General features: G+C 40.4%; 1 protein-coding gene across 2 annotated transcripts in view; it reads left to right on the forward strand.

Annotated features, from left to right (window-relative positions):
• Positions 1–17,397, forward strand: part of fsip1 (fibrous sheath interacting protein 1) — a 31,689-nt gene that overhangs the window by 428 nt on the left and 13,864 nt on the right. For both annotated transcript variants that reach the window (XM_074692727.1, XM_074692728.1), the window contains 7 exons: positions 2–62; positions 142–311; positions 969–1,050; positions 1,134–1,223; positions 1,666–1,805; positions 2,016–2,135; positions 4,570–4,734. In XM_074692727.1, coding sequence (XP_074548828.1) covers positions 2–62; positions 142–311; positions 969–1,050; positions 1,134–1,223; positions 1,666–1,805; positions 2,016–2,135; positions 4,570–4,734 — 828 coding nt within the window. The remainder of the gene's footprint in view (position 1; positions 63–141; positions 312–968; positions 1,051–1,133; positions 1,224–1,665; positions 1,806–2,015; positions 2,136–4,569; positions 4,735–17,397) is intronic.

A 17,397-nucleotide genomic window follows, 5' to 3' on the forward strand; every position in this document is an offset into this window, starting at 1 on the left:
GATGCAGAGCAACACTGAAGATACTATGATCATCTCATCAGCCAGAGGTCACCATGATAAAGGTCAGTAATGTGATGTAGATTTGTACACTTTCTGTTGAGATGATACAGATACAGACACTGTGTAATATATTTATTTTAGGTCAACTTTATGCTGATCTAACTGATGAAGAGAAAGAAGATTATAATCTACAGAGTGCCATTGAGAAAATGAGACGACTTGATGAATTATTAAATCAGAGAATCATCCGCGAAAAAGAAGCCAGGCGTCAAAGGAAAGAACTTCAAGCAAGACTCTGGCAAGAGCTGATGGTAGTCAATGTATTTATCTGCAGCAAAAGTTTAAAAAGTTGCTACTGACATGTCATTATGCCATCATAATGCTACACACATTTTTTTATGTTCCCCTTGTATGTCTTTCATGTGTTTTTAAAGTGTGGCTGTTTCCTTTATATAGTATTTCATTACCATCACAATGACATAAAATACATATAGCCCTCCTCAGCCTAACCAATTATTAATAATGGGTATAATATGATCCTCAAACATAAAAACCTATGGCTTGAAGAAACACTTTGAAAAGTATTGATGTTATGTAGTTAACTGTTTTTAATCTGTGCATTTATGGTTGGGCAATCTGCGTATATGTATTATGGTGTGCAAGTTGGGATGAATCATGTTCTGTCTGCTATGAATTATTCTGAATGGCTACTGTAGATCAGCTAACAGGCGAGAGAAAATTTAAGTGGCATACTAGTGGCATATACCACAGAGAGGGTTAACACACGCTGTTGATCTGGTTGTTTATGATAATTATGCATTTGGCTTGACGCACCTTTTTTGATTTAATTGTCACTCATATACCTATTCAATCTTACCAAATTAACAGTTCCTCAAACAAGTCTTGTATCATTTGAAAATGGCCATTCTTCTCGTTTACGTTTTGTTATGCTGAATATTTTTCTGCAGCAAAGTAAGCCTGAAGGTCATTCTGAAAGTGCCCATGAAGCTTTAAACACAAGGTTGTTTCTGGCTCTGGAAGAATCCACTGGTAAGTACAAGTAGCTGTATTCAAATCAGAAGCAGTCTACATTTGGTAACCGTGTGACATTATAAATGTGTCTCCCCCTTAAGGTACAGAAGAGGAAGAAAACTTTGTGCCAGTGTTTGAAACTCAGGTTCCCGATTCTGACCAAATGAGAGGCAGCAAAGACATGGAGCAATGTGAGTCAATGAAAATCAGAGGAGTGCAGTGTGCTTTATTCCCGTGTTTTTATTGTCGTCGTGGGCCTGGCAATCTTCTCTCAAACGTAGCTGTACTGCATTGTTTGTGCACTTGATGGCGCCATGAGCTTGTTGAACTAAAAGCACTTGTGCTTTTCTCTTCATAGCAGGCTGGTGCTGACATAAGGGCACATACTCAGATATTAAGCAGTTTTCCAGGAGTGAATGCGTAATAGTTCACCCACTATGCCAATTATGAACAATTTCCTGATCAAGATCTTGTGGGTTTTTATGAAATCAATCCTCTTGGGAAATATATGTGGATAGGGTGACAGAATAAGAGCACATGGCTGAAAATACCTTTTTTTTATTCACTAAGCTGGTAAAGTGTTTCCACAAGAGTATTGACCACTTGGAATCTTAAGTGTTTTTTACCTGACAGGTGACAAGATGCCAGACAGCTGGAGAGAATCATTTAAAATAGGCCATGAGGAGAGAGGGGAAGAGCAATTTGAAAGCAGCCACTGTGGAGCTTACAAAGGCAAGAAAAAACAGAAGGACTTTGTCAAGAGAAACATTGAGGTATGTCAAAGTTCATGTCAGGCCAAATGCAGTGCTGGGGTGTATCGCATGACAGGCAGCAAGTCTGTCAACAGTTTGTTTTTCTAGTAAGAAAATATTTGTCTCTGGCTCAAGAAAAAGACAGATCTTCAGCCCACTAGGCCACCACTGAAGATGAGTGCTGTGTAAAAGAAAAAATGATTTTCTAGACGTTTTTTTCCAATCCAACAGCTTGTGAGTGGCGAGGGGGCCCAGGTGCTTTTGACCCAAGCAGAAAAAGAGCGTCTGGCTGAGCTCCTGCGAGAAGTAGACGAAGAGGAAGACGACAATGCCAGAGGGGCTGACAGTGAGGTAGACTGACATAAAGCCTTAACAGACAACACATGCTTATGATGAGTCTCTTTTTTCAAGTTCCCTAATACCTCACTTCATATCCAAAATTTTTATGGAGAGCAGCATTACAGCAGATGATCCTTTCACTGCTTATTTGACCGACATTCTCACCTTACATGAACTGCATAAAATCCATAGTACGTCAAGAATTTATTGGAAGCATATACAGTTTCCAGACATCCTTTTGACACAATTTGAAATCAATAAATGTGTGTGTTATGATCTTAATTCCTTTCACCTCTATCAATATGTAATATTTTGTCTTTTAAACTACGTTAACAAACTTATTGAGTAACCCAGGAACAGCTTGCAGAGGAACACTGGTCACATATCTATGTTTTGATGACTACTTGGCAGTTGATTCAGCCTCTGGGCAGAAGACTCTGTCTCCTCAAAGCAGTTCAGATTATGAACCAGATGTTAAGTGCCATATGCAGTTCACATGGAAGGCCGCATGATCTGAATCCATTTTATTAGCACATTTTCATAACAATTCCCTCTGTTGTATTTCTATGAAATCCAGCTTCCTGGATCTTTCGAATAGCTGTGCTATCAGCGTGAGTGCACTCACAGTGGTGATGTGATGATGGAACTTAAAGGAAAGAGATTGTAGCAGCATATTTTAATTCTTTCTTTCCTTTGATGGTGCATTTGAGATCCTGTGTTTTGCTGTTAACCCACCAACACCATCCTGGCTCCAAATGTTGTTATAGTCAGTTTCGATTTGCTTAACAGCCCTTTTTGGCAGCTGTAAGGCCAGTTTGAAGTCAGATGGGATGCTGGGAGGCGAGAGGGAACATACTTACCTTTCACATGCGGTTCCATTTAGCCTGACCCCAACAGCTCTGCATCCGTGGGACAAGCTGCCAGTTTTTTTATGTCTCTCTCTTCTATTTATGATCTTTGCCTTGACTTTCAAACAGTACCGCTGTAATTGAGGTGGTAGATACCATACTCAGGGGAGTGGAGATCCTCTGGTTTTTTATTGGCTGGAGGGAGACTTCCTGTTATTGTGAGGCATACTATTATGAATGGTCATTGTGTTGTAAGCACATGACTTTTGTCACCAGGACTTTGGCAGTGAAGTGTCTTTGGTTTTGAAGGCTGCACCCAGGCCTTAGATGAATCCCCCTGGACACATCAAGTTGCTACTTATTTGTTTGTGTCACCTTTTTTTCATAAAATTATGACTGCCTGTTCTAACAAGCTCTTCTTTTCATGTGGATCTAGTAACCTGAGGCAGAAAATCTGCAGCTGCAAATAACAGAATATTTTTCTTCTTAGTATTGAATGTAATCTCTTAACCAACATTTACCCTCTAACTTTGGTCTAAAATCTACACCACAGGCCCTTAATAGTAACATTTGTTGTCATCAAGTAAAAAAATAAAACATCTGATTACATTCCTAACATACCTTTGATTTTTCAAAAGGTCAGTTTAGGAATTGTTGGAGTCAAGTCAAATAAGACCTACATGAGCAATGAGACAATAAGAATACTTTCTAAATTGTCAAAAGGGTGTGAAACCTTTGAAAGTTGTCTTTCACACTTGAAACAATACAGTACTGATGCCTGGTACATAGCAATCGGTATCAGTACTCAAGGGGACTAATTTTTGGTTCTTCTGTGTGTGTTTATGTGGTAATAAATATTTATTCGCGTAATAATAAAATCTCAAAATTTTTCAATTAACATATTTATTCTCAATATGTAAACTTGCAATGCTGTGTTCATGTCCAGCATGGAAAATCACCTTGATTTTATGTGAATCAGTAATCAGTACTTAAGACAGATTTTGGTCGGTACCTATAAAAGTACCAAATTCGGTACCCATCCCTACCTAAAAGAAATATTTTTCAGTACGATTGAAAATTGGCTTAAGTCTGAATAGCTAGCTTTAAGTCAAGTGCCAGAATCAGAGCAGGATTCTGAGGATGAATAAGTGAAGATATGTCTGAAAATGGTTTAATAAAGTCTTGAAAAGCCTGTGCTGAACTGCTGAATGCAGACACTGAATGAGCCTGTCATGAACTCTTGGATGAACAGAAACAAATGATTGAATCAGTTGTTCCTCTGACTGGCTGAACTAAGATAAATTAGAAATTCAGACAGGAAATGCTTTTTATTGTACCAGGCTGTAAAAATGTTAATTTCTGCTGTGAAAACAAGACCTTGTACTTAATTCTGAGTGAGATAAAGAGCCAGTGGAGAGTTTTCAGAAAGGGGGTGATGTGGTTGTATTTACAGACCCTTTGCAGGATCCTGGCAGTTTTGTATGCACTGCAGTCTCTGGATGCCCTTGGTTGGTTAAAGCACCAGGTTGATTTTAAATCGATCATATTCAGTTCGCAGACATCCCTTTTGACTTATATTATCAATTATTCTCTTCCAGGTGGACATGTGGGCTGTGTCATTCCCACCCGGCCAGGGTTACACCCCAGAGCCCTCGGACCTGGAGCAGCTCAGTGACATTGACTCTGAAATTCAGCGTTTCCACCCAGTGGAGGATTTCCTCTCAGTGCAAAGCTCATACCTCAACCTTGGAGAGATGTCCCAGGTTTGTGTCCAACAGCACTACCGTCAACCTGTACGGTGACAGAGTTTAAACAAAGTGGCTTTAAACAGAATCCAGGGCTGCTCTGGATTGTTCTGATCAGTGTTACATCACGATACAAGATCAGCAGGGTATAGCAACATGTTGTAAAACCTTTTGTTATTGACCATCAGGGAGACTCTCTCCTCTTCAGAAGCAGGGGAAAGTACTGTTATGTAAGCTGGAGTAATTTGGATCTAAGGGTTGCCTCACTTTCCATCCCCATTTTCCACATCTCCATATGAAGGCCATAATCTAAAGCCTCTGGTGCCTGATTTGCAGCTAGTAAACTTTATAGAAGAAATAAGTTGAGAGACTATTGTTTCATTGTTAAAAAGAGCTTTCTTTCTTTTTCCAGAAGTGCACTGGTTAATATGATACATCCTACATGTTGGCATTAATCCCATCTCAATGTACAGTGTTGAGTTGTTTCATGGGAACATTTTGTATATCCTTTTCTCATAGATGTAAATTAGTAGTTCAGCACTGAACATTTGTTTTATTGTGATTCCTGGAAGTCTCTCTATTGCGTTAGAGTTCTGTATTTACTACATTTTGGCTGAAGTTTTTACCATTTTCAAGTACCCATCCTTTAAATGTAGTACATGTCAACACTTACAATATGATCCATCCGTAGTAACCACACCAGACAGCAACCGGCTTAACAAACATTTATTAGGGTGCAGTTTTTCCAGGCCTTGCTTCATGCATGCGTTTGGGTCCTCTCCTAGACGTGAGCTCAGTGAGATATCTCAGGAGCTTATCTCACTGCATTTTTAAAGGCCAGATGGCATGCTCATCATTTGCATAACCTGTCAATGGAAAATGGTGTTTTAAAATCATAAAAACTTTACAACAGTTTCTGTAAACCCATGGTGCCATTTTCTACTATCACTGGATGTAGACAAGGAAAATCTGCAGCGCCTGATCTCAGAGCTGGAATAGCTCATCACCCATGTCATAATGCTTGGACTGAGATTTATGTCATTGGCTGAAGTATTTAACTTTCCTATTGTACATTTCATCAATCATTCATCTTATGTCATAAGGAAATGGCAAAGAAGTGTCTAACATTTAAAGCTGAGCTACTGAGGTCATCTGTGTTTTGTGCTCAAAGTTTAAAATGACAACGATTAAATGACAGGTAGCTCTAAAGCCATTACTGTTTAAAAAGGAATGGCATGATAAAATCATTAGTAGACTAACTGAGCTAATAAAACTCCCATCAATATGTAATTGATAATCACCATTCCACTGAGAGCGGATTGGACCCAAACAGATTAGAGCAATAGGAGAAACCTTAGGAGGCCTAAAAGAATCTTTCAGATTTAACAGACTATTAATGAAACTAGTGGCACTAATGCAGAACTGATGCACAAGTATGATACTGTCATTGCTCAATAAACGTGACTATTGCCTTACGTAAGACTCTTTCAAAATAAGACAACCCGCCCTTATCGTCCTCCTGAGTGGATTTCTGGCCAACAGTACAACAATGTGATATAACTGGGCAGATGAATGTGTTACTTTATGTAGTCTACTTCTTCCCCCATCCCACCCTTCAACCATCCTGCCTGTTTAAAAAAGTTTTAAGGGAGAGTAAAACTCCCCGCCATCCATCATCTGCTCTCCATTAGTGCTGAAACAGCTAATGCAGGCATTTCTTTTAAAACGATGGAAAATATGAATTAAACAATGACAAAAAGGACCTTTGTCTCTCAAGTATTAGCAGATGGCTCACCCCTGAGGTTGCTAAAAGTCACTGCGTTTAGGTTTTACATGCAGTTTAGAGAATAAAGAGTGAAATGTTGTTGGATGCCACACCTGTGTGGCTAAAGAGGTTGATCCCGTCTCACTGTTGTGGCATACATTAAACATAGACTGCCCTGACAGTAAATCTTTCTCAGAGTCAGTCATTCATTCCACATAAGGGCCTGTAAATCTTAAAGTTGGTCATAAAATAAATATGCTTTTGTTTTGTGGTTAGCTTTCTTCTCGGTGGTAGCTTGCACCAGTCGTTTCTAACTGAAACCATTCGCACGGTGTGGCAGGACCCTGCTTGTTCACTCGCTCATTCCAGTGCAGTCTATTAGATACACAAACGACATCATCATATCTGTGTTTCAACACCTCTTAAAACTGTGTTTTTTCACCTTGATGCTCAATCACAGCCTGCATTTCAACATTTGCTTTCCCTTGATGTCAGATTGATCATCTGTCAGTTTTTACAGGGAGGAGTTACTCAGCTCTCCAGTGAGTGCTGGCTCAGAGAAGAGCAGTCGGTCCTTGAATCGCTGACCTCAGAGTTTGGCCGCATCCTTTCCCAATAAGTCATGATTGATACTCTGAAGAAAAAGCAGATCTTGCATTCTTGTTTGGACACCTAAGGTGTAGCATCTCTGAGATGGGCTGTTCTCTTAAGTGTTTAAGGATGGATGCAGTCTGTGAGGTCTGGCACCAGCTGAGATACTGCCATGGAGGGAGATATCTCCAGGACATAACTGCAGAGCTGGTGAAGTTAGAGGAGTGCCAGAAAAGGAATGAGGCTTTTCAGTTTAACATGTTTATTCTCAATATGTGAACTTGCAATGCTTTTTGAGAAAACAAAAAAAACTTCACGAAATACTGAACATGTCATATTTATTGATCATTTCAATCGAAAAGGCCTTACCAGTGGATGACTGCTGACATGCATAGAACATTGTGTCAATCCTATAACATTAAAGAATAAAGTGACTTATGAGAATTTCTAACATTCTAGTGTGACTTAGGCAACCTGGCTTAAACTGCCCTCTTAATCCATAGTGCAAACTCTAAAGTGAAATTACCCTGAGTTAAATTGAACAAATGTCAGGAAAATCAAATGGTCTCTTTTCTCACTTCTCCAGGTCTTCTGTCTAGTAGACATACTCATACATCTACCAAAAAGCAAAAACATTTCTTCAATTTTTATAACTGCACAGCACACGTCACCCCACTGTTAATCTCTCTTCACTGGCTTCCAGTGGCATCTTGAATCAAATTCAAAGCTCTTCTTCTGGCTTACAAAACACTGACAGGAACAGCTCCTTACTACCTGGGGTCCCTCATCCAGGTCCACACTCCTTCTTGCCCACTACGCTCTGCTTGTGAAAGACGCCTGGTGCTCCCAGCCCAGCGCTGCTCTAAATCTCCAGCCAGACTCTTCTCCTCTGTTGTGCCCAAATGGTGGAATGAATTATCTAACTCCATACGATTCACAGAGTCCCTTTCTACTTTTAAGAGATGTCTGAAAACTCATCTGTTCAGGGAACACTTGAGCACTTAAGCTGACCCTTCTTCTCTTTGTCCTCAGGGGTATAATGAGTCAGAAGGTCTCAGACCCAGCTCTTGTTGAATTTTCAGCACTAATAACTGTATGTTGTTGGAGGTTAGGCTATTTTGTTGCAGCAACTTATTGTGGTTAGTTGGCTGCATTATTCTACAAAAAGAATAAAAAATATCTTGCACTTAATGGCGGCACCTGCAGCCAAATAACTTGTAGCACTTTGTCGCACCCTAGTCTTTGTGACAGTGAACCAAATCACTCACCAGTAGAAACTGAATCAAGAATCATGTTTACAGCTTTGTCTGTCTGCATTAAAGATTCTGTTTCTTCTTGAAAAAGAAAAATCATGAAAGCTTGTTTTATTGCCCAAGTCACACATTTTATCTTAAATATTCTGAAACTTTGACTTAGGCCAGAAATAAAGTGGCCTAAGTCACCCTCTTGACCTAGGCCATTGTCACTGTGAAGTCACTGTTAAAGGTGTAATGCACTGACTGAATCAGGGAAACAGAAATGCAGACAATGCAGGAACAGCTTTTGGTGCAAAAATGGTTTAGTTTATCATGCTGCAGCTGTTTTTTTTTTGTTTGTTTTGTTTTTAAGCACTAGCCTTCGTCTCCCTGCCCACATCAAGGTCAACCTTCTGATTTTAAAAAGACAGCGGCTTACTTCATAGTTTTCCCTCACAGTGATGCAAAAGTATCAATTCTTGCATAACCATTGCCCAGAAAACAGGAAATTAAGTTTTTGATGCTCCAGTTTTTGTCCTTTGTGAAAAGATGTCCACTATATGAGTCACACTGGAAGTATTGATTAAAAAGAGCCTTGTTCTTTTTACCTCTGGCCCCCATTTTGATTATTTTTTGATGCCAGGAAACAGGTCACGGAGCTTGAAGCCTTGCTTTAATGATCTGGATTGAATGGAATCAAAACATCCCTTTGAACAGCGTTTTCCTTGGATGCTGCTGATATTGTTCTTGCGACAGAATTGCTTCTTTTGCATTCCTCATTTTCTCCCTTTTTCACAGGCTTCAGCTGAAATAGCCTCTGTCATTAAAAACATGTGTTGGTGTATAGGACTGATGTACAGTTCACCCATCCTACTGTACTGCTGTGCGGTAATGCCTGCACCACCCACAGTTCAAAGCCAGAAAAGGGGACTGTGTCATGAGAATTAGCTGCTGTGGGTGTTTGGTGACATGGGTGTGTAAGTGTTTCAGTGTGATCAGAGCTGCACATGCTATTTTCTCACATGTGGCTTTTTAGTGTGATTATAATAAAAATTAATGAGTGTTATCATGGCTTTTTAGTACATGTCCCGGTGTTGGATTGCTTCAGATCCCTGCTGTCATCATCAGAGCTTCAGATCCTCTTTTGTTTGCATAGTAACTCCAGCTGTGTTTTTGTTTGTATTGGTTGGCTATGTTTTGATGTAGGACTATGAGGTCATTTTGCGCGGTTGCTGATGAGCACCCATGATTTTAACTAGCGAGTGTTAAGTGAGAGTGCAGAGTTTGGGCAGAAAACGCCCTTTTGACCAACACAAAGTGGTCAGCAGCTAGTTTACAAATGTATCCTATTTGGTCTAGTCATATAATTAAACAGACGTGGAAAAGCTTTGGTCATGTTGTATTCATCCAAACTATAGGTTAGTTCTCTTTGAAATCATCGATTGTAGGCTTATTTAGAATTCATAATAGACAGCTAACCAAAGGTATTTATAAAGGTGCCCTTAAAGTTTCCTACCCTGTACCACTTTAAAATAAGTAAATGGACCGAATTTGCGTCTGGACTTTTTTTTTTTCAGCATTCATTACACTACATATTAATCCACCTTACCACAGACCCACTCAGTGACTGATAGCAGAGGAAGCATTGTAAACAACAAATCTGCTCACCAAGCTCTCATCAAATGAATCTTAACCAAACACATTTGCAACCAGGGCTGTCAGTGTTAACCAGTCTTTAAGTGTTCGTTAATCACATGCGATTTTTTACCCATCCACACACTGTGGACAAGCTGCAGCATCAACCTGCTTCCCTCTGCTGCAGATAGAAAAAAAGACTATTGCCCTCCTGAATGACATATTTCAATTTAATAAACTCCACAAAGGCTCAGTTGATATGTAAAAAGAAATATGCACTTGAACATATATATGCAATGTCTTGAGATACGCCCAACTTCACTTTATTGGACCCTTTTCTGGATGACCTGTTAAAAACATATTGAAACAAACAGCATATAAGTTAGCAAGAGGCGAGCTGGTTGTATATGGAGCATTGAAATTAGCATGGACAACGTTACAGCTCTGTACACATGATTTTCTTTACTACCTTACTTTTCTTTACTGCATTTATGCTGTTTGACTTCTGGGTCAAAGCCCAGTGTGCAAACTGTGCAGCGTGTATGGAACGCCTGGTCCAGCTGAGATGCAAGATTTTTTATTTTTTCCTAACTGTGTTATCTATTTTTGTCTGACAATGTGAAATTCAACTTCAGTGGATAGTTTTTCTTAAGGTGGTCACTTCAGTGGAGAGCAGAACATTTCCTGCTTAGTGGTCTTGCCTTCCTTATAGCCTTTCTTTTTTTGGCTTTTCTTTGTCAGTATGGACTCTGAAAACAGTTTTGAATGGGTTTTAATTTTGTGACCAAATGGATTGTTGGACAGCTGACTTTACGAAAACCATTATTTTGCAAACATAAAAGTATGGATGTGTCCGTATCAAAATAAAACCAGAACTGGAGCAAATAAAGAAATGGCAGTACAATGAAATAGAAGTATAGTTCCTCTTTTATATTAGTGAAGTCTTTGCAAAGGAAGTAACTGTCCTCTCTGGAAAAGATGTGTATAGCGGGTCTTCTGCGGAGTAGTTTATCCACTGCCAATAAGTCTGGGACCTCTCAATCCATTTTTAATATTAAAACACTTTCGCCACCCACCCCAATAAGAACAAAACACTCGTTACATAGCAGCAGACTGATAACCTAGTTCTTTAGTCACAATAATATGACTTCTCATCCAAAATATTACATCGAGGTTCTGCTTGACATGATTTAGTAACCTACTTACCCTTTATGCATAATTTTCCGGTTTGTTTAATACTTACACAATAACAGACTCAAAGTGTTCCACATCAGTGGCAGCCATCTTTGCTTTAATGCCTCAACGACCCTAAAACCTGCCCCATATTAGATAAACGCTTATGATTGTCCTGACCTGAATCAGGCCAGATGAAAACCTGATCGAACAGGAGAGAGACCAGGCGCATCTGCCAGAGTAAATGAAACATGTACTTACAGATTTGTCTGGTTTCCAGAGAACAATGTTCTTTTCCCTCTTTGAAATATTGAAAATATGCTAATTCACAACAGGAAAGGATGTGACTTAGTTCTGTTTCTCACTGGTGCCAGGAGTTTGACTGAATCCAGCTCTCTGCCCCCATTTTAGCTGTAAATAGATTTGTTTCCAATGAAGTACTGACATGAAAAAGGTCGAGATTTCCCAATTTTCCTCAAATCATGAGTTAACATGGACATTCTAGTATCATCTCAGATGCCTCTGTAGCCTTTATATCTTGCAGGAGTCTTTACGGCTACATGACAAGACCTGAGATGTCAGGTTTGACATGTGGCATGCTTAGTGTTTTTCACATGGTTAACTTGGGGAAGAAGAATAAACTCCACACCCTTCTCCACCCTATAATTGCCATGGGACCAAGTTTATTGTCTTCTTATAAACGCCTCTCCCAGTGGTGTTATCCACAGCAGCAGCAGGAGTTGTGTTAAGTGGTTTGGGGAAGTTTTTCCCTGCTTGGGTCGGGATCTAACTTTTGACTTTTCCACTCGTTATGACTCTTCTCAGAGGATTATTCATCTGCTTATAGTACAAAAGTGCCTTTTTTCAACTCTTGTCTCTGTGACCCAAATTAAGTGACTCTGGGTTGTTTCAAAGTTTGAAAAACCCATCTGATATAGGGTGTATGAAGATTAGAGCCAAGGTTCAACAAATACCTCAGAGAGGTGCACATGAAGCTGTTGCAACATGTAGCCTAGTTCAACTTAGCTTAAGTTTGAAGATGGGATGGTGTCACGCAACCCTCTAGTAAGCCTGTTTACTTATTGTGAGGTGATGGGGTGGTGTTTTGTGATGCAAGAGTCCCCGAACTAGGACACAGCTTCAAACTCTAAGGGCGCGGTCACACTGGCCATCCAAACTGTGCCGTACTCAAGCACGATTGCCCCCAGCAGCCCCATTCCCCTGCTGGAGAGGACGACCAGCGGTCACACAACTCCAACATGAACCAGACTTCGGATCTTACAGGCTGCCTGTGCTCGTGCATGAGGTGCCATGCTGAAGTCCACCTCTCCAAAGTGTGCCAAAGCAGAGAAGTGAGTCGTGCTCAAGCATGGCATGCTTCTGGTCACACTGGCCAAATGATGTGGACTTTGGGGTTGAAGTGTGCTCAAGTACGGTACAGTTTGCCAGTGTGACCGTGTACTAACTTTCCAACTAGCAAGCTACGTAATTTTTTAAATTCTTCCAATCCTTCAAGTGTTTGAACAGCAGGTTTTGTTTTGTTTTGCTTTGGATGACCCAAAGCTAACTGTTAGCTAGCAAACTGCTCTAACAGAACTCACGGTTCAGTTTTAACTCTCTCTGTTGATGAGCGCTTCATCGTAAACCTTTCAGCAGCTGAAATCTAGGTCAGATACTGAGCCTGACAGTACACAGCAGCATGTGTCAAGGGGGGACAAGAAGCGCAAAAAGATGCTGGGATGTATTTTCTCTCCATATGCTTTAGATAAATATCTAAATGGCCTGCTTTTAAGCTCTTTGTTTGGATTCATTTTGTGTGTGTCATTATTTGGCAAATGCTTAAATTACTTTCTATTAGCAACTTGATGCTTGTTGGAGAGTCTTCCTAAACCGCAGTGAAAGCCATAGACAGTGTGGTTTGTACAGTGGTCTGGAGGTATCGCAAGACAAGATTGTATTCCATAACAAGAACAGTAAAATCTCCAATTGAAACATTTCTGGGCCTTTGATTGCTTGTTGGATGATGTGGCAAACTCACAGGTGGTGTGAATATCTTCACCCAGTATCACATTCAACATGCTTCTTTGATTGTAAGAGACAGCAGGAGGTTTTGATCTGTGCAATAGTGATTGCTCCAGACCACCCCCAGTTCTGAGAAAGAAAAAACATGTTCAAAGTCCAGATGACCTACGAGTAAATCTCCTAATACTTAAGGAATGTTATGGCAATCACCAAGTCCCTTACCCCAGATTCAAACTTGGATAAAAACAACTGTCATATCTAGGACATTTGAAGACACACAAACAGTTACGTAGCTTCTTATGGTGTCATATCAGATTGATTTGTGTTCCAGTTTTTGAAGAGAATGAGGTGGAAGAAATAACAGGGTTAAGAAGTAGACTCTGCCTTGGAGCAAGGAGAGCCTTGCATAATCAAACATGTTTGTTTGCATTACCTGGTTTAAGTTTTAGCTCCTCTAATGTGTATGGCAGACATCTGAACTGTAGCACTTTCTGCCCCAGTTACGTGGCACATAGCAGCAGGTCATGGCTGGGCAAAACATCAATCTGAGAGGCAGAGAAAGAAATTCAAGAAATTAAGAGGAGACTCTCAGCCATGGCTTCCGAGCAGCTCACTCCTGAGCTCTCACAGGGAGTGCTCGTGGCAAGGCATGTGGACGGGCCTTGGCAGGTAGCCTTGGTCCACGTGGCACAGCCAGAGCTCCTACTATACTTTATATTTCCTGAGAGACAGAGGCAGAGCAGCGGAGAGAAACAGAAAGTGAAGAGCGAGGAAACTGCTGCTGAGAACAACACCACTGCCTTCTCTCTGGGTGAGTCAGCATGGCTGGCTCCCTTTTATCAAACAACTCTGTCCCTTTGGAATGTGTAGCTGAAAGTTGTTTACAAAAATATTGTCTGTGAACACAGGGGGAAATACTTTTCACTCAGCTGGAATCGAGTTCTCTAGAAGTAGACCTTCACAATTTATAACCCCGTTTTCAAAGAAGTCGTGATATTGGGTAAAATACTGGTAGGAATTTCATATTTCATTAAAAGTGGTGCAAACATGAGAGGGCACCATTAATAGAATAGAAGAGAATAGAACTTTATTGTCATTGTAACAAACACAATGAAATTGAAGTCACAGCAGCAATCAAGAAAACAAAAGTAAGAAAGTGTATAGAAAGTACAAAAAGGTCCATAAGAAAATAGATGCTGACAGCTTGTCCATCATTGTCCAGTTCAGCCAGCCTCCACCTCCACAGGGTCCAGGACTGAGCCTCTTCAGCAGTCTGTTCAGTCTCTGTCTCCTAGATCCTGTCTGCTCACAGCAGGTGAAGCTCTTCCAATGTGGCGTTGGTGTCTGATGTTAGCTCCGTTAGCCACGTCTGTGAATAGCATGATGCCACTCTGCCCTCTGGTGTTCCCTCTGTTGCTGGGTTAGCACAGCTAGCTCATCCATCTTATTGGAGATAGATCTTACGTTCCCAATAACAGTGGGTGGAAGGACAGGTCCATGTCATCACTTCTTAGCTCTCACCTGAGAACCAGCACGTCCTCAGCTCCTTCTCCTCACCTTGTGGGGAAGCATCAGGCCTTGCACCAGTTAGCATTGACATGCTACATGCTGCTAACAGCTGATTTCAAATGTAAACAATGCAGCCATGGCTTCATGTAGGATCTCCAAACAAACACAGGAGAAAAAAGTAGTAAAAATATCGCTGAAGCCACAAAAAGTTTGGTGTCAATGACCAAACTTAAGGGCCATACAAAGTAAAGATCCGCTCCAAATATAAAGATTACAAAAAAGAGATGAGAAAATTATAAGAAATGGAAAAGAAGAGAGAGCTGCTGCAAAAGGCAGCCATAGCCAACAGGGCGGCGCCCAGCAATGCTGAACAGTACAGGTTTCTGGAGTAGCATGTTCTGCCATCTAGACAATGCCAGTTAAGAGAAGACCTAGTTTGTTTGAGCAAAACAATGCTAAACCATATTCGGTATGTATCCCAACACCATGGCTCTGTAGTAAAAGCGTCAAGGCCAGAGGTCTTCAGCAGGGGAGGCCACGGCCCCTGCGGGTCTGTGGAGGCACTGCAGGGTGTCCATGATATTTATAGTTGATTAGGCAATTTTTTTACATTTTAAAATAATCATTCCTGAATGTTTCAACTCTTACTCATGTTGTTGTTTTTTGAACACCCATCAATGATTTTGTACATTAACTCATACAAGTTTTCTGGAATCGAGGTTGCATTATAAAGAGCTATAGTAAGTTGCCAGCAGTCAGGTGCATCTTTGCAACCTGTTTTCTTCTCTTATAGAGTTCATTTTCAAAAAGCTGCACACTGCTTTGCCCAAAACCACAAATTTATCATGGTAGGTTTGAATCTGAACTCCAATAGGAAGTTTTTAAAAAAGATAGGAATTATTTTGCAGCTATTGTTTTGGACTGACTTTAATTACCCAATAAACTAGTAACGGAAAAAAACATGCTGTTTTCATTACTGTGTGGCCTGTTTTTTAACAACAGGGTGACTCAATCTGGCCTACATATAGTTTTGATATTACAAAGGCCCCAAGAGTTGAGGCCAGTGAACCATTTTGTGGCTACTTCATGCTAAAACAAATTGCTGTTTGAAATGTTGGCGAGCATCCACATAATTTAAGTGTTTTTAGAGGGAAAGTCCATCGAGGGCTTTGTCTTAGGTTTGATTTGTTTAGGTCTTTACATCATGCTTGCAAAAATGCCCAGAAGTCCTCATTTTCCTTTTTGTGAGGACAGTTTCTCAAACCATGTTTTGTCTTAGATTGTTTGAATTAAGTGGAAAAAAGGAGTTGAAAAGACCACAAATTGTTTTAATTAGTTTGTTTAGAGAAAGCAGCAGCAGATTTCAGATTGACGTTTTCTTGGATTAGCCCACTGCCTCTGTGCACGTTTTCCTTCATTAGCTTGTTTTGAGGATGTGAAGGAGGTCATCAGGCCTCTGTGTCAGTGCTTTGTCCTGGTCTCATACAGTCTAAGAAGGAACCCAGAGGCTCTTGTGTGTTATATTGCTGCAGGATGCAGAAGATGTCCAAGCTAATGGTGACCAAGGCATTTGCCTTGTTTTGTTGCTGTTTGGAGTTGTTTCTGTGAATGCATCTGCATGAAAGGATCCAGCTGTTATATCTGGCAAATCCAAACACAGATGTAATCCAGAGCAGGAGCTCCAGGCTCACAATCTCAACGACCCCCCCTTACCATCTAATAGAACTATATGAGTAATGTCCATTTAAACCTACGTGAACATTACATGAACTTTCATGATATGACATGCTCAGTCTAGTTGGAATTTGGGCATCAGAATTTGTTTTTCAATCACAAACATAAACAAAGCTCTATAGTTTTCCAATTTCATCACTTTGGACACAAACGGAAACCCTGCAGATGTTTCTCACTAACGCAGCATGACAAACTCAGGATGGAATGCATTGCTTTTATTCGAAACCATTAAACTGATCATCAATGACTGCCGAATGCATGTTTGGTTCAAGTCATCTGAAAGTCATACAAATTAGCTACTAATGATGGTTTTGCTTCTGGGAGTAGAAAATAATTTTTCACATTGGGAGAAACAAAATGTGAACCACAGGGTAAAACAAGGACAGCTCCTCAGGAGCTGCCGTATCACGCACCGGTGAGCTTTTCCTTTTTGTAATAACTTTGACTCTACATTCAAAGAGCACTTGGCAGATCATTTCATACATATATACAGTGCTGCACTTTAAATTAACTCTCGACACTGATGCCACTTTAAATTCCAGGAGATTCATTTGATGTGTCATCAGTAGGCTGACATACCCTCCTCCTGACAGATGATTATGTTTGACATGTTTTTCAAACTTAAAGAAAACAGAGTGTGGATCTACGTGGCCTCACAACAGTCTCGTGACCTAGTTAGATGATGTGATTATTGGACATCTTCACAAGGATGTCAAGTGGCTACTCCAGGAGAGCCAATTACAGCGTTTTTCTGATGTTCAGATAAGGTGAACCCTGGTCTCTCTCCTCTGCTCAGTTCATAACCTCACACAGAGTTAAAGCTTGAACACATTCCTAAAGTAAAAAGCGTAAATGCTGTAATGTACGAGAACAGCCACTGGAGCCATTTAAGGTCAAGAAACAAAATTTCTGTCTCCAAAAAGTGAATCATCTATAATTTGACATGAATAAGAGACCTTTCTTGTGTTTATTCTTGTTGGTCGATGGATCTAAACTTGTTGAACTCCTATTATTGCT

Source organism: Halichoeres trimaculatus, unplaced genomic scaffold (assembly GCF_033239565.1).
Source record: "Halichoeres trimaculatus isolate MK-OKI-2021-1 unplaced genomic scaffold, fHalTri1.1 fHalTri1_scaffold_17, whole genome shotgun sequence".
Taxonomy (NCBI): Eukaryota; Metazoa; Chordata; class Actinopteri; order Labriformes; family Labridae; genus Halichoeres; species Halichoeres trimaculatus.